The 21,181-nt window shown below is 35.8% G+C and overlaps 1 protein-coding gene across 1 annotated transcript in view; it reads left to right on the forward strand.

Annotated features, from left to right (window-relative positions):
* The window catches only part of STS (steroid sulfatase (microsomal), isozyme S), a 74,641-nt gene that overhangs the window by 25,747 nt on the left and 27,713 nt on the right, over positions 1 to 21,181 (forward strand). The window contains exon 6 of the mRNA XM_010004643.1: positions 14,104 to 14,241. Within this exon, the coding sequence (XP_010002945.1) occupies positions 14,104 to 14,241 (138 nt within the window). The remainder of the gene's footprint in view (positions 1 to 14,103; positions 14,242 to 21,181) is intronic.

Below are 21,181 nucleotides of genomic sequence, written 5' to 3' on the forward strand. Positions count from 1 at the left end.
GTCCCTGTTGTGAATCTGAAAACTTCAGCACTGACTTATGAATGTGATTCTGCCATCCTTTTTCTTCAATGCTTGGACACAGAAAGCAGTATCTGTCAAGGCATTTATAGCTTGTAATCATGGTTTTACTAACAGATGCAGCTCAGCTGGTAGGTGAAGGATGTTGCTGGTAGAAGTTATGTCTCTATGAAAGAAGCCTAAATGTGAAACAAAGGAGCAGGGAAACTAAAGATGTTAATTATTTTTAATCTGAGTGTTTAAGCCTTCCCACCCACACCCTTTCCTTGTACCTTCAGATAGTAGACTCTAGACATTACTACAACTGATACAGTCTAAATAGTTATACATTCATACAAGCACTCAGACAGCACAAATGAACATTGTAAGTCTGAACTCAAGTATTCAAAAACAGGAAAGTTCAATCTCCCATGCTTGTGTCTTATAATACAGATTTTAAGCATACGTTCACATGCTATTTATTTTCCTGTTGGAACCACCATAGAATGGGTTGGGTTGGAAGGGACCTTAAATATCACCTAGTTTCAACACCCTTTTATGCTCAGGGACATGTCCCAGTAGACCAGGTTGCTCAAAGCCCCATCCAACCTGGTCTTGAATACTTCCAGGGATGGGGCAGCCATGTTCCTGTAACCTGTTCCAGTGTCTCACCACCCTCATAGTGAAGAATTTCTTCTAATGTCTAACCTAAATCTACCCTGTCTCCTCATCACAGAGTACCTTCTTAATGAACAGCTACTCAACAGTAGGTATATTCCTCATTGTTAAATATGAGTCCTTCTGTTTTATTTAACACATACTATTGAAGTTCTGTTTAGAAGACAGATTTGATATTTTCTGTGGCATTACTTCACTAGAGTACAGATTCACAAATAAGCATTTTCACAAAGTCTTTCTCAGCTAGAGGGATCACATTAATTGATTTCTCAGGAAAAAAAAAACAACTGAGACACAGAAATGATGTTCAGATTTACCTACTGAGGTATAGCTTTGCTGCCAGTCACCCAGTAATCCAGCTTTAGATGTGTAATAAAGCATAAAGACTTTAATTCAGCTGGCATGGGAACAGGGAAAGGAGTGAGCAAGCCATTTATTCTTCCAGGTCTCAATCCATGTTAGAAGTGGGAAATAGAATGTGCACTTGGATTCAGAAACTCAGGTTTTCCTCTGGTCCTGGGGATTAAATGGTATTTTTGAAAGATAATTAAGTATCTTCACCTATATATGAACTAAAATTATGTGACCAGTTTTGAAAATGATGCAGGAAATGCCTTCCAGACTTTTACCTTTAATTCATAGCTGGCTGCATTTCATTTAACTATAGAAAAAAAATCTAGAACTGGCTATGTGCAATTCAACGTTAGTGGCGATCCTGAGAATCATATTGATCCTTTTAAAATAATTCCTGCTTTTCCCCAGAGACAGGTAGGAAACTTTTCATGCTTCCTTTGAAATGTATGTTAATTTGAGGCCATCTCATTAAAAAAGAGGGGAACTAATTCTCAGTGAAAACAATAATCATACAACAAAGTTTATGACAACATTGATTCTGTGTCATAAAATACTGTTTATCAGCAGGTTGGCTCCTATTATTGAATTGCCATGAAGAAATTTCAAACTGCTGAATCACAAGGCTCAAATTCAAAATGTTAATAAGCTCTTATTGATGAGTTTGGTAGAATTACCTTTTTATTGACTATAACTATTGTGTGTGTTGTGTTTTTTTTCCAATGGTACATTTGAGTGGTAAAATAACCCCACTATGTAATAGACAGATTGGCAATAGTACCAAAGATCACTATTGTTCTTAAAAAAAAAAAAAAAAAAGTGTATTTTGCTTTACCAGAAGCTTTTTGCACCAGCAAAAAAAGTAGTGATATTTTTAAGGATATGGAAAGCACTACATTGATGATACTGTGACTAGTGAAAGGCAGGCAGGTAATGTGATAATTTTTCTTCAGCTTTTTCCCTCGGTATTTAATTGTAAAAGAACACATTTAGTGTACTCAAGGTATTTTTTACTAATTAGGATGCTTTCTTTTTGTTTTCTTTTTCTTTTGACTTAGCTCTGAGTTCCATATTTACCCTTCTCCTTTTAAATAATTGCCTGTCCCTGTTCAACAGTGGAATTTTCTTTATAATGTTTCCTCATGAAGAGCACATTATAGTAATCCCAAGAACACCCAACAGATTTTATGCTAGAGGAGCAAGTTCAATGTCCAAAGAAACACCCGATCCCTCAGTTACTTCCTTGAGATGATGAAAGAGAAACTCCAGGATAATTGAATCCCTACCTTAAACCAACATGAAGTTATATTTTTTAGCTTCTGTGGATCTTGCAGCTTGCTGCTACCAGAAGAAGGAAGGCAGAACACCCTTCCCTCCATTGCCTCCTTTTTCCTAATCAGCTTCAGAAAGCAGAAAGGAGAAGAAACAAGAGAAGCACCTTCCTCTTTCATCAGGCACACTTTTAGCAAACTACTAGATGTGACTGTAAAGTCACACTTAGTTTGCCTAGAATTGTGTGTGATTACCTTGGCCCTTAGGTGCTTCAGCCTACGTATTTTTCAAGTACTACCGTTTCTGTGTTATGGGGATAAAGGATTTAGGTCCTTGTATTTCAGTGAATGAGATATTTGGGTGTTAGAAATTTATTTTCCTTCCATTTCTGAATTAGAATACATTTGTTTAAAAAAACAGCAGGCAAACAAATAATACAAATGTAATTGTGCTTTAATTTTAGTGAAAAGAATGGCCTGGCCCAGAAAAAAAAATATGATTTTTGTCATCCTGCAAATCTAAAGAAAGCTTAGTCCTAGATTTTTTAAATAAATGGGTAGCTCAGGATGTCTCAGCATTTCTAGCAAAGTCATGGAATATACTATTTTTGTCTGTGAAAAATGTAGCTGTCTGTATAGCATAAGACTGTGTGAAAGGTATCAAAGTGCTTCTAATTGAGTGCACACATTTAGCAAGTAATAAAAGAGTAAGACTTTTTCTTTGTTTACAATTTGAACAGATATAATTGATCTGTTCAGTTTGGTGGATGAAAAATTGGACGTGAGCCAGCAACATGCTCTTGCATCCCAGAAAGCCCATTATACCTTGGGCTGCATCAAAACAATTGTGGTCTGCAGGCTGAGGGAGATGAATCTTGCCTTCTACTCTGCTTTTGGGAGACCCCACTTGCATATAGTTCTGGGGTCTCCAGCACAATAAAGTTAAGGAACTGTTGGAGTGAGTCCAGAGAAGGACCACAAAGATGATCCAAGGGCTGGAGCACCTCTCCTATGAAGACTGGCTGAGAGAGTTGGGGTTGTTCAGCCTGGAGATGAGAAGGCTCCAAGGAAACTTGATAGCTTCCTCTCAATAAATGAAGAGGACATATAAGAAAGATGGAGAGAGACATTTTATATGTGCCGTTAGTGACAAGGCAAGGAGCAATGCTTATAAACAGCATGAGGGTAGATTTAATTTGGACATAAGAAAGAATTTTTTTACAATTAGGGTGGTGAGTCACTGAAACAGGATGCCCAGAGAAGTTGTGGGTCCTTCGTCGTGCAAAGTGTTCAAGGTCATGTTGCATGGAGCTTTAAGCAACCTGGTCTAGTGATAAATGTCCCTTCCCATGTCAGGAGGGGCATCCTTGAAGGTGCCTTCCAACCCAGACCATTCTGTGATTCTGTGATTCTATGTCCTTTCTAAAATCATCTCATCATACCAAAACTTTCAGAAACATTCAGTAACATATAATGTAAAAAAATATAAAAGAGCCATTATCATTACATTTTTTTCAGATTATAACTTTGTAAAATTCTGGGACTCCTTAGCTCTAAAGTTTTAAAATCTGAAATTAGATTTTTTTTGTTTACTAAGTCTGATTCAATTTCTTGCTGACAAGTTGTGATGATAAGAAACCTTTAATGAATATATTCAAAAGTTTGCTATGGGTGTTAAATAGCAAACAGTATTTTCTTTAAAATAGAAACAATGGATTTAAAAATAAAGTAAAATTACAACACCTTGAGATTATCAGAAGCTTTTATAAGCTCTTCTCTTTCTAAAACTCTCTCCATGCACAATTAAGCTGCTTCAGTGGCAGTCAGGAAATGGATTTTAACCAAATGTGGTTGGTGTGTTACCACCTCTGAAGATTAAATTTCTTTCCCTTCTGGTTGATTCCTTTCTTTCTCTAGTTGTCAAAAGGTATCTTGCCCCGTCCAGTAGTATACATATAGAAAAATAATTATGATGCAGTTGTCTAAAAACAGAGCCTTAAGATGAGGTTCTCTCCCATATTGGTATAAACAGTCTCATTGAACTAAGTAGCTAATATATTTCTATATCTACAATATTAATTTTATCTTCCTTTAAACAAATTTTTGCCTTCCTCATGTGAGAGAGGTACACTTCATCTGAGTCAAATCTGGCCTTCTTTTCTTGTCAGCTCCTCATATACCACAAGTAGATAATTTATTCTCTTTTTTCCTTTGCTATTATTCTTTGCTATTTCTTCCCAATGGATTGTCACAGGAGATCACACTATATTTTTTCCTCCCACTTGGCTGCTTTTCATTACTTGGCATCTCCTACAGTGATCAGTTCCTATTGATAATAGCTTATTGGAATGATATTATAGCAGCAGTTCTGGAAAGACTAGGTTTTAAGAAGGAGGAACAAAAGTGTCATACAATTGAGATAAAAAAGGTAATATCAATTTGACATACTTTAATGTTTCTCTTTTTAGATTAACTAACAGAACTTTTGTATTTAATTTAACTTTTGTATATAGACATTTCTCAGTTCTATGCAAGTCATAAATCTGAAGAGAATGAGATTAAGTTAAGAAGATCACAATCTTTATGTAGCAATATACAAGTGTTTCTAGGTGGCAGATACCCAGATCCCTCATAATCTCTTTTTTTTTTTTTTTTTTTAAAGAGATGTTTTTTTAAGGACTTGGTTGGAAAAGAGTGCTCACTCGAATATGTGATATAATACTATAAATATCCTTATAAATATATGTTCTCTTTAACCATGCTGGGATAGGTTTTCTATTCGCATAGGATGATGTAACTGCACTGAAGTCAGTGGAACTTGGTTGACTTGAAGTCAACAACCGTGGATGTTGTATGAAAAGGTTATGGGTCTTTACAGGAATAGATCACCACCTTCCAAACAATCTGTGTTTTATAGTGATTTGTTTGTTTTTTTTTTTTTAAAAAGGGAAGAAAAAAAGAAGTGAAAACCATGTAATAGAAGTGGGTATTTAGTTTCAAAGTTAAACATAATGTCTGAACAAATGGTCTACCTTTCTAATAAGTGCAGGACAGTGCTAAGTATGTACCTAGCTAGCAGTAGCTGGCAAAGCAGAGTAGGAAAGCAGAGGTGGCTGCCAGAAGCTCGCAGGCAGGGAGGAAAACCATGCAAGTGTCAAATCACCATTAGCAGTAAAGTGGAGGGAAAACAAAAGCCAGAGGAAAGGATTATGTCTGTGCAGCTGGAAGTGAGGTGAAATGTCCCATCTGTCTCATGTCCTGATGGGACTGAAGTTTCCAACAGCATAAAAAGATGTGATTCAGAACAGAGTAATGTAAGTTCCTTTGTATCCATGACAGCGCATCCTACAGGAAAACTGAACGTCGTAGAATAGAGTTAAGGGCAAAGTGCTGCTCTGGTGAGTTTGTAACCAGTAGTATTTTAATAGGGTACAAAATTGGCAAGTGTCCTTAGAAAAATCCCTAAAACATTTCTATGGGACATGTCCTAAATGTTCTCACGAGTTTGGAGTTGAGGTAGTCAAGCTTCATATCCTAAATTTTTGAGTCCATTTACATTTCAGCTTTTGTGTAGTTCTGCTATAGTCCATCAACCAGTTGTTGCAGTGACCCTCAGGTGCTTCTCATAAAAAGAAGATGGCCAAGTTAAAGAGCTTTGAGGACTTCCTTGGCAAAAAAATACTGGATGATGATATCACGTTTCTGTCTCAGAAAGTAAATGGATTTTTATGTGTGACATTTAATCACTTCTCTGGTTCTGTACTAAATTTAATAACACTCAGTAAGAAAGTAGAGAATAATTATTTTAAATAGGAGAAACTGGTATAATAAATACATTATCAAGAAACAAACACAAATGTTTTATCCTACTGCTGTCATATTTAATTGTTGAATCTTGATAACAATACAGTCAGTTGCTGAGTATAGCTAACCATGCTTTTCCAGTGCCTTTGAGAGCAGAAATCTATTTGCTGTTGTGTACTTCCCTCTGCAATACCAGTCTGTTTCAAAACCATTCACCAGAAATGTGGAGATTTCAAACCTTTCCTGTTCAAGGATGTCTATGTATATACAATGTCCAAAGATTTGGTGTTATAGGTTCAGAAGGAACTAAAAAACCCCCTCATTAATAGAGATGAACTAAGCCTGTACTTTCCTCTCTATCCCTGGGAATAGTGCTATTCCCATAACTAAGAAATGAGCTGGTTGGGGCGTTCTGGTGGTTATTTGCCATCTATGCATTGAGGAATTTATCTTGGCAATAACCCCTCTGTTTCTCAAATGCTATTTTTTTACAGATTATTTTTTTCCCTGTATTTACGTGAATATTTCAGCTGATCTATGTTGCTATCTGACTGATTCTTTCTCACCTCAAATTTAGCCTTCACATTTAACCTAATAAAACAAATCTCACTGTGATCCTTGTATGCAAAGTACAGCTTTCCAGAAATCTGTGTTGCTTTCAGCAGGACATAACTCTTTTTTTGTAACTTCCCATTTCAAACTAATGACATATAGCATTTGTGTTGTTGAACCTTTATAAACTCAGATTACTAACTATATTAGTAATTTCTCCTGGGGTTTATTTTTGGATTTTTGGGTTTTGTTTTGTTGTTGGTTTTTTGTTTGTTGTGTTTTTTTTCACATATATTTGCTTTTTTAGTGAGTAAGAATTAGGTAGAGAAAAGGCAGAAAAATAGCACTAGTGACCTCAGGGCCCTCTGTGATCTTATGCCTCTAGCATGTCTTGCAGGCATCAAATACATCTTGGTCTAATCATAGACCTCAGGTCTTTCCAAACCAATTTAAGGCAGGAGTGACGTATTTCTCTTTCCAGTCCTCAGACCAGAAACTGGTAAACATCAGCTCTGCTACTGAATGCTACCCTGACAATTCAACAAAAGCTCCTTCCAAATAGATTGGGAATATTTTTTTCGACATCACTCAGATGAATTAAGGAACCACTGTCTCATTTCATAAGGTAGTGAGCAATCTTCTGCCCTGGCCATCCATTATCAGTGAGGATGACCTGATAAATTATTTGCCTTCACTTTTAAAGGATCCTCTGGATTTTCAATCAGCATAGATATTGTCACATTGAACATGCACACATATGAGAGGAAAAAAAATATAACAGGAGAATAAGTTGAAAAAACCAGAATCATTTGTCACCTTCAGTTTATTTATTGCCTTTTTACTAAGATCAGAATGTCATCTGGAGAAGGCAAGACTGGAGTTCACATCCATTAGAGGAAAACTCCCTTGAGGACAATTTTCATAGTTAGGCTTTCTTTCTTATTGGTATTAACAGTATCTGTAAAGAGACACATTCACAGCTAGCATGGTTTGGAGGTGGTGATTGCACAGTGGGCTTTAGTACTTACACACAAAAGCTACTAAGTTACCCAAAAGCAATTAGAAAAGTAAGTGAATTAGCAAGTGTGCCTGGTAGTGGTCATGTCAAGGGGGAAAAAAAGAGATATCTTATGTTTTGGAGATGAGTCAATGCACATCTACTCTCATGAAAGATTAGACTTGCACAATTAAAATCAGAAAACTAGGAAATGAAAATAATTAAGATTTTATGAGGAATATAAATTTAATCTAAATAAAACTTGTCTTAACTTTATGGTATATGATTTATAGCAAATGTTTAAAAGCTACACCCAAATTCAATGAAGATTAAAACATTGAGCTGTTGAAAGGGAATAAATAGTTTCTAATGTCAACCAATTTTATCGCAGCTCTAATTTTATTTAACAAAACTTATAAAAATGAAACAAACTCACTGACAAATACTTGGAAATTTTCAGAAAAGTGCAGAGGATTAAAATGTGGGGTTAAATTACTTGCCCTGTTTAAAATTCTGCATAATTCTTCATACTTTTATCTGGCAAATGTTTGCATTATGCATTTGGCTCTAAGAGCATATACATACTCAGTTTAAAACCAAGTCTGGCTTTAATAAATGTGTAAACCTTTGAAGACATAGAGATTTTTTTATCAGTCCACAATTATTCAATCAATCACCATCAGCATATATTGGAATGACCAAATAGCTGGAACCTTAACTTCACCTTACAGTCTGATAAAAAAAATAAATAGCATCCTTTGGTTGTCATTACACTTTGCCTACGTCCTACCTAAAACCCCTTCCAAAATTTGAAAGAAAACACAGTAGACCTCAAAGTGGGGAACTAGACAGTATCTTTTGCATTATGCATCTTAGTTGTGAGTGTGAAAGAACATCTTATTCTCAGATGTGTGCAGAATAAAGATATAAATTTACCCTAAAAGTTATCACAGCTGTCATGCAAAATGCAAATGCAATGGACCCTCCTAAAATTGTATGACCATCTCTCATATTTTAGCATTTTAAGTAGGCTGAAAATTAAGATTTGCATTAGAAATACATAGCCTTATGTTCAACAGATGTAAGGTCTAAAAGTTAATTTCAAGCAATGCATTTATTAGCTAATTTAAATACTAATATGGAGATAGCCACTGAATAGTTATACTTTTGACTTTTAATGAACCATCATTAGTGTTATAGCACTGGTGTAAATATGAAGACTTTTCCATCGTGCACCGTCTATATTGCAGTTATACTCACTGGTCTTAACAACTTTCATAACCACATCTTAACTCTGTGCATTGTTATCCACATTTATTTGTATATATCCAAAGTATCATTCCAACTTTAATATTAAAAAAAATAATAATAAAATGAACACTGTATAAATAAGAAAAATAAAAGATGTGGTACTCATCTCTAGGAAAAAATTGTCTTTTGCATGATTATAAGTCAAAATGTTGTTGATTTATTCATAGCTGCTGAGCAGTGCATACATAATCTGCAGTGCACTATGCTTAAAATTTAACCTGAGGGTCTGAAAGACACATTTTACTTATAGGAATATATAAGCAGTCACAAGCCAATTACAAGTTTACAATTACATGGCAACCCAAATTCAAACAGAAAGAAGATTTGTACTGGTAACTTAGCTGACCCCACATCAAAGTTGCTTTTTTAATAGAGACTGCATTTCTCCAAGCCCTTACACTGATTTTACTTGTAAAATTAATTAATCTTAAGATAGGTGAATTGTATATGAAAATGCTTATTTTGTTTCATAAGCTTTAAAAACTGTTTTTATTAACTGTATCAGATATAGATGCCTATGCTATATGTAAATTCCACGCTCTATGTATGTACAATATGCACAGGTGGAGCTTGATTGTGCTAGCAGCAGGGTTTCATTGTAGGATTCCTCAATCCTACCACGTTTTGACCTGCCAGCAGTAGCAGGCCAGAACTGCCTTCCAGCTGGGGAGTGACTGTCAGCACACCAGCAGAGACAGGAAATCCACTTCAGACCAAATCTCTTGTTGCCCTGGAGGCTGAATGCCCATCAGTAGTTTGAGTGCCTTTGGTGCAATCCTGGAGCACGTCCTTGAGTTTAGTTTAATTTGAAAGGAATTCAGGTCACAAAATCCAAGACTTAGTCACTTTGTAAATAGAAATATATTAACTGTCCGTGATTGGACTTGCTGTAGCTATGCAGTCCTGATCCAAATTAAAACACTAAGATACATGAGTTTTTTCAGAACCAGATGCTACTTGTTTCACAGAATGTCCTGCTCACGTGGTTAATGTTCCATTAACCCATCATAGCAGAAACTTAGCACATTTGAGACTCCAGCTTTGTACTTAGGAGAAAACTTCATTGTGTGGGTTGTTTCCATATAGCTCTAAGAATAATGGTGTTACTGTAGGATTGATTCAACACTTTGTGCTGAATCTAAACTCCACTTTCTTCTGGCAGAAATTATTGCGTATTTTGTAATTAGTTATGCATTTATTGTCTGTATTAGTCAAACAGTTATACTAACTAGTATTCATTCTTACCTTTGAGGCTTATATGCTAATGCTCCCCCTTTGTAGAATCACTTGTCTTCTTAGATGGATGTGTTCTGTTGACTGGCTGGATAATGTACTGTAACATCAACCTACTGCTTCAAACCAGAATTTCCACCTTCCAGTGGTTGTGTTCTAGCTCTGAATGTTAAACAAGCTACATGCAGAGTTTGTGTACTGTTCACCATATGTGCAGCCACTTCTTGTGTTGCTGTCAATGGTTTTATTATTTTCCATCTTTACCTCAAGTGTTGTGCTCAATAACTAGGTCTGAAAGTGATAATTACTTCCCCACTGCAGAGACAAACTAATTTACATATTTATCAAGGGAAAACTGGATGGCACCATAAAAACATTTGCATATTTATAACCTGAAATGTACAAGCACGAAAATTAAGATAGGGATGTGTTGGTCTTAGTTACCAAACTTGTTTTTATACAAAGGTTTTAGTCTGTGGATTTTGTAATCAGATCAGCATATTAAAAAGTGAGGTATGTTTTTCATCACACAAATCAACATAGAGATTAGAATGTTTGTTAGCTTGTGAATGATGGTTTTCAGAAGTTGCAGCATTAAGTTTTCATGCAGTGAAACTCTTAACCTTTGAGGCCTGAAAGGATGATGAACTGTGGAATACTTTAACTCATGTAGGAGGAAGAGGGTCCCAGGAGATTTACATTGTAGTGACTATGTAGTTGAATGGCATCAGTATCTTCTCTGGAAGCTTCCAGTTACTTCTGCATGTAGAGTTAACTTGTAGGAAATTATGCAGGTATTCAAAGTCCTCATGGCTTGCCCCTCACAGAGGTGAACCCCTTCAGCTGACCACAGGTTAGTTGTCACTCTGGTTAATGATGCTGTTCAAAAACAAACGTTAGTTTCAGTAGGAAATTCTGAAACGGCCAATAAAAATAATTTAAAAAAAACCCCAAACAAACATAAAGAAAACAAAAAAGCCCCACAACTCCAAACAAACACCAAACTGCTTCTTCTAGGCAGATATGATGATCCCAGATCAATCATTGTCTAATAATTGTCTAAAGCCCACTGTAATATTCTGACACTTTAAAAGTCTGCTGGAGTGGGAAAAGAATGTTAAATTTACAGAATCCTTTTATCATCAACTGTCTTGAGACAGATCCTTAACCCTTCTTTTGAATCTTATTGTTTCTTTCAATCTGGTAAACTGCTTTAAAACTTCCCTCACAAAGGGAGAGACTATGTTGTCTTAATGCCTATATTACACAGAGGGATTCTGTATTGTAGACCTTTTTATTAATAATTTCAAAAAATTAAATCTAAATTATTTCAAATGAATACAAATAACATTTCTATCCTATTGACTTCAAATGACAGTAAGCTAATTTATTAATCAAATGCATTTGTTTATATACTTGTTTGACTAAACCTTTGAACAATTTTCCAAATCACTAACTCGTTTGTAAACAAGCTATTATTTTTGAATGTTTGTACCTTGTTTTCAAATGAATAGTATCTTTTATAAATACTGTATCTTACTGTAGAAGAGTACGCTTGGAGTTTTACATTCAGAAATTACATTCAGCATTAGAGAGGCTGGTTCACCTACCATTTAGGCTGTGTTAGAGAAGTTGAATAAAAATACAGACAATGGCATGGCACTCTCAGTTTCCCTCTAAATACCAGAATCAATTGCTCTTACCACTTTTATGGGGTGTATTTTTAATGAAATGGGTAATGATTTAGTGTCTGAATATTATTGGTATTTTTTTTCAGTCTAGTCAAGCTACTCAAACTTCTTTGTTTTGTTGTTTGTGTTTTTGGTTGTGTTTTTTTTTAAAGTCACCATAATAATGACTGTTGTATTTAAATTATTGTGATAGCAAGACTTTTTTCATTGCTTCTCATTTTTTCCCAGATTAATTAGGAAGTCAAGATGTCCATTATTGAATAAACATGTCTCTAATCTCCAGAGATCATTTAATGTGATGTATGGAGTAGAATTCTTGTTTTATTTTCATTTTGTTTCATATACAGGATGAATCTGAAAATCCAGTTCCATCAAGGAAAACTGTGTAGGTTAAAAAAAAAAAAAAAAGCATATGTTCATATCATTGCACATTTATTTATTTATTTTTGTGCAATCCCATTTATTATTACTATTATCGTAGAATCATAAAATCATAGGTTGATTCAATTTGGAAGGGAACTTTGGAGGTCATGTAGCTGAAGACCTGCACATAATGTTGTAATTTATCTATGTACTCCACTTTTTATCATCATTGCCACCTTTCCAAGAGACCTGGAGCAAGTACTGAGCAAGTACATTCTCCAAAGAATCTTCGAAGCCAATAGGAAATTGCCTCTTTCTTTCCTGGCACTAAGTCCACCTGCTGCAGCAAGAAAATGGTCAGATGGATCTGTGTGATTTTCCCTCAACCCACAAACTTAAAAATGTCAGCCTTTGTAATAGGTTTTCTTCATCTGGGTTGGGAAATCTCAACTCCCACAAGGTTTCAAAATGTGCCCAAACAAATTATTCTCCTCTAACATTTTTTTATTTGATTCTAGCTTCCAAACAACATCAAGAGGTATTGCTTATTTAACTGCTAATGTTACTTGATGCATGACCCAGTAATTTGAGCTGATGAGAAATGAAAAGAGTCAACCTTTTTATCAAGGTGCTTTTAGAATGCTATAACCTTAAAAGACTACTAGAAATAGTAGCAATAAAGTAAAGTATCCACTCCTTATCCAGAAAAAGAGCATAGCAATAGAAATTATTATCTGAAAACCATTAGAGAAGGCTCAGTATTTCAAATTTCTTACCTCGTTTGACATAATAATTGGGCATCAACTGATGAATGAATTCTTAGTGGACAGGTGAGCAAATAAAAAATAACATTCAAATTCACCATTCTTGGATGTTTAAGTAAAAAAAATAAAGATAAAATGTTTGTGAAGACGGAATTATCTTTATATGTCCTGAGATCCCTAAAGGACATGGTTAAAGCTCATTTACACCCTGATGTGAAGAAGTATATTCTTAAACTTTGGTTGGTTTCCAGAAGCAATAATTTTAGATTCCTAATCAGTATAAAATTCACTGGAGCCAGTTACAAAGAGAGGCTTCATTCCCATTCATACAGAAACCCTTTTTAAAGAACTCAGTCTAAATAGATTTAAATGTAATTTATGTGCACTTCAAGGCTCTCCACAGTGCCAAGGTAGTGTGAGGAGCCCTTTATGAAAATGAAACCTGAGCCCAGAGTATCTTGAAGTTTCAGAGCATATCCATGTGGCTTCCTCTTTTAAATACATGCATGTGTCTGTGTTTATTAACTTGCACATTTTGAGTTTAGTTGATGTCTAATTCTTATAGGTTTGATAATGAAACTATGAAGCTTCCAGAGGCACTAATGTATTTTCTTAGAATGTCTTATTCTAGCACTCACACTGAGATTTTTGCCATGCTGCCTCTATAGGTTGCTAGGCAGCAAAGCTTTACCCCCAAACTGTTAGCTCTATTCTGTAGGCTGAGACGCTTTCAGATATCCTGAGCTCTTGCTGAGGGGTTTTCTTGATTGAGAGAAACTGCTTCCAAAGGTCACTGGCTCTCTGTGGATCAGACCTTTTCTCTGATGTGCACAAATCTTCTCATTTTATACTTCAAGAAACCCTGCAGCAATTGAACCATGGTCCCGGTTGCAACAAGCCTTGTGCAGTTGTCTCCTACTGTATGCTGCGTGGTGCCAATTACTATGTATAAGAAGGTTTATATGGAAAGTGATTTTTAAAAGGCATAAGAACAGAAATATTTGTATGTAGAAGGACTAATGAAAAGCCACCCAGTGACATTAAAGCTGGTTTTTGTTTTGTTTTTTGTTTTGTTTTTTCTGTTTTTTTAGGACAGGTTCTGGGTGTGTTGGAGAAATACAAGCTGAGTAATAAAACTCTTGTGTACTTCACATCTGATCAAGGGGCTCATGTTGAAGAAATCTCCAGTTCTGGAGAAGTCCATGGAGGATACAATGGGATCTATAAAGGTGAACTTTTTCTGATGATTTTTAAATTTTTATCTCCTTGGTTTTGCTCCTAAACTATAACTATGGCCATGAAGGACAAAACTTGAATCCTTTATGGTAAGATTTTCATGGCTTTCATTCTAAATTCAAACATAAGTGGTAAACATAAGGGATTTACTTGTCAAATACAGCAGCTCAACCAGAGTACACGCTCAAGTCTGTAGATTTTTAAGACTACCAAATATACTCTTGAAGTGACCAGAGGTAAAGTTTTAAAAGAGAATCAGTTCATAGTACTTTACTATCATAGTTGAATAACAGAATAGAAAAGGAAAAAAGGTTGTGAGCCATCAGGAATAATGAATGAGAGCTAAATGTGAATGAGTGGTATCACACGAAAAGGGAAAATAAGAGAAGGTGGGAGAAGCAGCAAGTGTATTTATTTTGCAAAAAGTAGAAAAGGAAAAATAGGTTGAAAACCAGAAAGTAAGGAGCTGGATTGAGCTTGGGATGGGTAAGTTCCTCAACAATGAGAGGACAAGATTTGAGGTAGAAAAGTTTGACTTGGAAAAGAGACTTCTGAAAATAATTCAAAACAGACTTACTGAATGGAAGACTGATTTGGAAATGGAGAGACTTTTGTTTAAAGGACAGAGTTTAGTTGTATTATTTTAGTGCAGGTCTTGAGATCAATACTCCAAAATCTGTTTATTCTCTGGAGGTGTAAAATGTGTTTAAAGTCACCTTATTGTAATACTTTCTCATGGTGGTGTCACACAACTATAGTAAGATACTGCTTTTGCTTCAATGTGGTGATGTTGTAGAAAGAAAAATCCCAGCTTAGCAAACAGTCTTCCTCATTTTGTCCATTCCCATATTCCTGACATAGTGATCCCTTCAGTCAGGAGGAATTTAATACACCACTGGATAACAGATATCAGTGTCTAATAGGAAATAAAGGATTCCATCTGACAAAGTACAGAAAACAGTATTTTCTAAGGTGAAAACGCTGGACACACAGCATCAGGAAAATGAAATGTTTTAAATAGCCTTATTATAAAGAAATAATCTTATTGAAATAGGGTAATAACGCTTGGTTTTATTATTTTTTAATGAAATATATTGAATATTTTTGTCCTTTTACCAGAGATAAAGTTCTTTTCATTCTTTCACTAGAAAGTGGCTTTGGATTTTTTTTTTCCTCTCACATTTCAGGAAACAAGAAATCCAGCAGTTTTTGGATAGTCATTTACCCGACGTGAAACTCATAGTTGCAGAAAGAAAGAAGTAAATTGCCTTCAAGTATGATTTTTTTTATTTTAAGTGGTTTAACTTTTTTTCAAAAAGTAGTGTTGTGGAATTACAAATGATGTAGTAGTTGTGTCCTGAAGGCACCTCCCAAGGTCTGTAGTCTTAGCCCGTGCAGAGCAGGATGAGCTATAGCAGGTTGCTCAGGGCTCTGTGCATTCAAGTTATGAAAATCTCCTATCATGATGATGAAGACTCCACAGCCTCTTCAAGCAATGTGTTCCAATGTTAAATCAGGCTCACTTTAAAAAAAAAACAACAACCAAAAAACAAACAAACAAACAAAAAAACCCCCCAAAAAACCAACAAAAAAAAACCACAACAAGGCAATGAGGTTTCTGGTGTTTCAGTTGTGCCTGTTGTCCTGTTACTAGGCACCACTGAAAAGAGCCTTGCTCTGCCCTCTTTACTTAGGTAAATCCATGTATCCATACAGATGGATAAAATCCCACTGAGCCTTTTCCTCCTCAGGCTGAACAGTCCCAACTCTCTCAGCCTCTCATATGTCAACTGCTGCAACCACTTACTCATTTTCATGTCCATCCTTTGAACTCACTCCACTACATCCATGTCTCTCTTGTACTAAGGAGCTCTACACTTGGACATAGTGCTCCAGGTGTGTTCCACCAGTGCTGAGCAGAGGATAAGGATCACCTCTCTCAACTTGCTGGAAATGTTCTTCCTAATGAAGCCCAGGAGTCTGCTGGCCCTCCTCACCACAAGGATACATTGCTGGCTGATGTTCAGGTAGTTGTCCACCAGTATGCCCAGGTCCTTCTGAGCAGAGCTGCTTTCCACCAGTCAGCCCCTAGCCTGTGCTGATGCTCAAGGTTATTCTGCAGATACAAGACTAGTTGTTACCCTTTGCTGAACTTCAGGATGTTCCTTTGGGCCCTTCCCCCAGTCTGTTACTCTCTGGAAGGTAGCACAACCATCAGTGGATTAGCCACCTCTCCCAGTTTTGCATCATCTGCAAAGCTGCAGAAAGGCAGATATACACAGATCTTCACAAAACAGTAACAATGCAGTGATGTTTTCAAGTGAGAAAAGTCCGTAGTTTTTATAGTCAGTAGGTATCATTCTGAGAAATGACCCTCATATTTTAGGAGAGCTACAAAAGAAAGGCTACATAGGCAAAACCAAGCAATTCCAAAGTCACGAGGTTACAAACTATCAGATGAGTTCCCATGGGCTATCAATGGAGTGATATGTATCGTCTTGAACATTGGCACTTAGGCCTCACACAGTGATTTAAGTAATTAAGGAACCATATGGTTGCATATCTGTAGCTGCAGGCACAGCTCGGGGTGTTTTAGAAGCTCTAGAAAATATTTGCTTTCTGCAATGCTAGAAATAAAACACAGGATAAATTACAAGGAGGGGGGAAAAAAAAAATACACTGGGGAATATGCCTTCCTGGAAAACTCTGACTGAATGGAGTCTTTTTTATCAAGACTTGCAAGGTTTTATATTCATGCTTAGAGAAGAGAGAACAATTTGAAATAGATCTTACCTGAATTAATAAAAAATCTGATTGATAGGTTTATTGGGGGGTGATGGGCTTTTTATTTTTAAAATGAATTCTATTGTTTACAGTTACCACCTTTGCTATGCTGGCAAACGGTGTAATATACTATGGGAAAGAAAGTAATCACTACATAAGAAACAAAATTATTATTGTGCAAGAGATATTCTTAGTAAAATAAGAAGAAAACTAAAGATCTCCACAATCTGTTGACTATACATCTGCCATATTAAAATACAATAAAATCTGTTTTATGTTCCATTCTCTTCACCTCCATATAACTCCTCAATTTAACAGGTATGTTTATGCATAGTTTTCAAAGGGGCAGAAGTGGAGGTGATCAGTTAATTGCATAAATTAGCAATTTTCATGCATAAAAATATATTCATGTTAACGGTCATGTGCAATGAGATGTCTTAGAGGTTTGTACATCCCTGGCAGATTTAATGAAAAACAGGTCTGTGAAGCCTTAAGTCTCAGGCACTGATGTAGCAATGTGCCTCACAAAGCAAACGGGCAATTTTTATGTTGCTTGTGCTCATATTTGCATGCACTGGGAATTTGCTTCATCTGATCAGTAGTTTGCAAAACTGAGAGATGTGCACGTCCTTTCTCCCTGTGTCTGCTAGACAATCTCTGCTACTTACCTTTTGGATATGAGCAGTGTATGAATGTGAATATGAATCAAGCCACTTAACCCTCTTGTCAGAGCTGGAGCAGTACGCTCAGCAATAATTGGTTCTGCTCTAAAATCAAAAGCTCTCAACAGATCTTCATAATTTGAACTCACTAATTTGTCTTGATATCCAGCCAAATGAGCACCAATAATAAAATCTGAGAGGAGTTTGAAGAGTTAGGCTAGCACTGCAGGACTGAAGACAAAAAAAAATAAGAAATATTACACTGGGTTCTGACTGTGGAACAATCACTGCAGATTTGGATAGTCCTTCAAATTATAGACCAGAGCTAATTCAGTCTTGAACTAGTTGCTGTTATGCACAGTCTAGCTTATCTCTTCAGTATTCCTCTTTAGAAGACATGATATAACAATACTGCACACTAACCTGATCTCCTTTTACGCCAAGGTGACCTGCTTACTGTTTATGCCAAGGTGACCTGCTTAGTGAATGAGGGAAAGGCCATAGACATTGTCTACCTAGACTTTAGTAAAGCCTTTCCCACAGTTTCCCACAGCATTCCCTTGGAGAAACTGGCTGCTCTGACTTGAGTAGGTATGCTCTTCACTGGGTAAAACACTGGCTGGCTGGCCAAGCCCAGAGAGTTGTGTTGAATGGATTTCAATCCAGCTGGCAGCCAGTCACAAGGGGTATAAAGATGAAATTCTACTTTGAGTCTTTCAAAATTCTTAGCATAGCCAAAGTCCTTTGGCAGTGAAATCCAAAGTATAGAAAACACGATGGTTTTTTTTACTATTTTGGAGTGGGTCATTTGCAAATTTCATGGAACATCTCAAAGTTTAATAGTTTCCTCATTGATACAGGATGAAGAAGGGAAAACTTATGCCTTCCCCAGCTTACCTTTGTAATATATACTTTTATTGTGCCTCTTTCTGTTTAATGCCTTAATCAGAAAATAAATGTCTGGTCTGTGTCTCCCACCAGTCTTAACTGATGACTTTTTCCTTTTCCTTATGTTGTGTTTTTTGTGTTTTGTTGGGGTTTTTTTTCTTCCATGAACTACTTCTAATTGTGCAAAATATTATTTTAAAATTACTTTACATTTTGGATTTTGCCATGCAGTACATTTATATACTTACTTTTTGATATTAAGCATTTCATCCTTTAGAATCATATTGCCTTTATATATTACTGATTACAGATGTACATTAAACACTAGTCTTTGCATAGATCCTTTTCTTTAAGTAGGTAGTGAAGGTTATGATATGAATAACTAAGATAATAGGCACTAATTCTGTTATTTTTTCTCTAATGTTCATTATACTGCAAATATTTTTAAGGAGTTTGAACTTGCATCATTTCCTGTTCATCCAGCTTGGGATGAGGTCAATTATATTTGCTCCTTGGTTAGATCAACCTGTGATACTTCTTGTCATACATCAATTTTTCAATTCCTCAACTCACTTTGCTTCCAAAATTGAAGTATATATGCTAAAATAACAAGGTACTTAATACACAGTAGTATTGAGGTAGCTTATTAGTGACTTATTTGCAAAATGTCAAAGACTGTTCTTTTATCTCTTTGGCTCTTGTCTCTTAATCAGATTTGGATTCAGGACAACTTCTTGTCTCTTATTCCACGATTAATGTTGCAGAAAAAGATTTTCTTTATGTTTATGTGGAACCTCCTATGCTCCAGCTTGCACCCATTGCCCCTTGTCTCATAATTGGACATCACTGAGAAGAACCTGGCTCTGTCCTCCTGGCAGTCATCTTTTACATATTTATAAACATTAATGAGGTCGCCCCTCAGTCTCCTCTTCTCCAAGCTAAAGAGACCCAGCTCCCTCAGCTTTTCCTCGTAAGAGAGATGTTCCACTCCCTTAATCATCTTTGTAGCTCTGTGTTGGACTCTTTCAAGCACTTCCCTGTCCTTGTACTGAGGGGCCCAGAACTGGACACAGTATTCCAGATGCAACCTTCACCAATAATAACAAGCAGCTTAAGATGATGTCATTATATTCTTCTCTGGTACCCTGAGATATTGAATCTAAATGTTTTGTGGTAATATTTTTTTAGTTGCTTGGTGACTCGTCTCTTGAATTAGAATTCAGTGTGTTATAAAAGATGTCTCTCCTGTTTCATACTTTACAACCATGAAAAGTGAAGGCATCAGAAACTTTTCTTCATGCTTTTTCTCATAATCCTATTTCTTACAGATGCAGACAGTTGGAAGTCCCCCTTCATTATCACTTGTGGGCATCTATCCCCCTGTAACATATGGGATTTTCTATGAAGTTTCCTTGCTTCTCTTAAAACTCTTACTGTCAGCTTCTTTTGTATATGTAGCTAAATATATTCTGCCTGTACCTTGGACCTGCACAATAGAAACATTGTCTTTCTCTGTATTTTGAAGCATTTAGCACACCCCATACAGGCACTTGGCTACTGTCATGCTGCTAGAATGGGTTGCGAGTTCTGCTGCTAATGGAAATGGAGTTACACACACTACCAATTCATTTGAACAACATTAATTTAAAGTATTTTAGAAATAGGTGTATTCATAGCTACTTTGTTAATATCCATAAAAAATAATTATGACCATTTATTAAGGACTTAGACCCTGATTTTTTATATCTACTAGGCATCCAGGAGAGCTAAACAAGGACTGTAGGAATGAATTATCCAATATTCTATTGAAATGTATTATTTTAATACAACTTCATATATTGCAATACTAAGTTCCTTCAGCAGTGTTTCTTGAAGCTATTAGTAAACCTTTCCCTATCTTCAAGCCACAGAGAAATCAAGCTGGCCATTACTTTGGCTTCAGGTACTATGCTATTGCATGCCTAGTGGTATATGTTGGAGTTTCACTTTGGAGTTTAGTGAGAGCAGGACTTGACCTTTTTTCAAATGTTCTGTATTTTTATATTCTCTCTGAAGTGATCCAGATTTTTAAATCATCAACTCATTTTGTAGTTTGGACTGAAACGGAAAATATCCTGAGAGACTGTTTCGTTTTATTGGAAGAAAAATCAGATGTGAAGATGTCCAAATGAGCAATGTCTATTATATTCACCTGTAGAGAAACAGCTCAGGTTGAAAATCATCAAAAGCAGTACATGAAGCATTACAGATCAGTAAAATAAAGAGTGAGTTTGCTATTTAAAATATTTTAAAATCGTTTTATAAGGTAAGCAAGAGCAACCAGTTTTTATTGATGGTATTTGTAACACAAAGTCCACTACAGAAGAATTTATTTTCGTGTATTCTTCTATCATTCAAGATAGTAAATTTGGTTAAGAAGCTTTGTTTTGCAAGTATATAAGAAGGAAGGAAAGGATAGTATGGTTTATAACCCAAGTGATCTAAGAAAGTTATTTTAAACAGTTTTCATTATTCATCATTCAAAATATTAATAGTGATGTACCACAGAGTACCCCTTTACATATATCAACCTTTGTAAAAGCTCTATTCCCAAAGTTAG

This window comes from Chaetura pelagica, unplaced genomic scaffold, assembly GCF_000747805.2.
Source record: "Chaetura pelagica isolate M959 unplaced genomic scaffold, ChaPel_1.0 scaffold178, whole genome shotgun sequence".
NCBI classification, from domain to species: Eukaryota; Metazoa; Chordata; class Aves; order Apodiformes; family Apodidae; genus Chaetura; species Chaetura pelagica.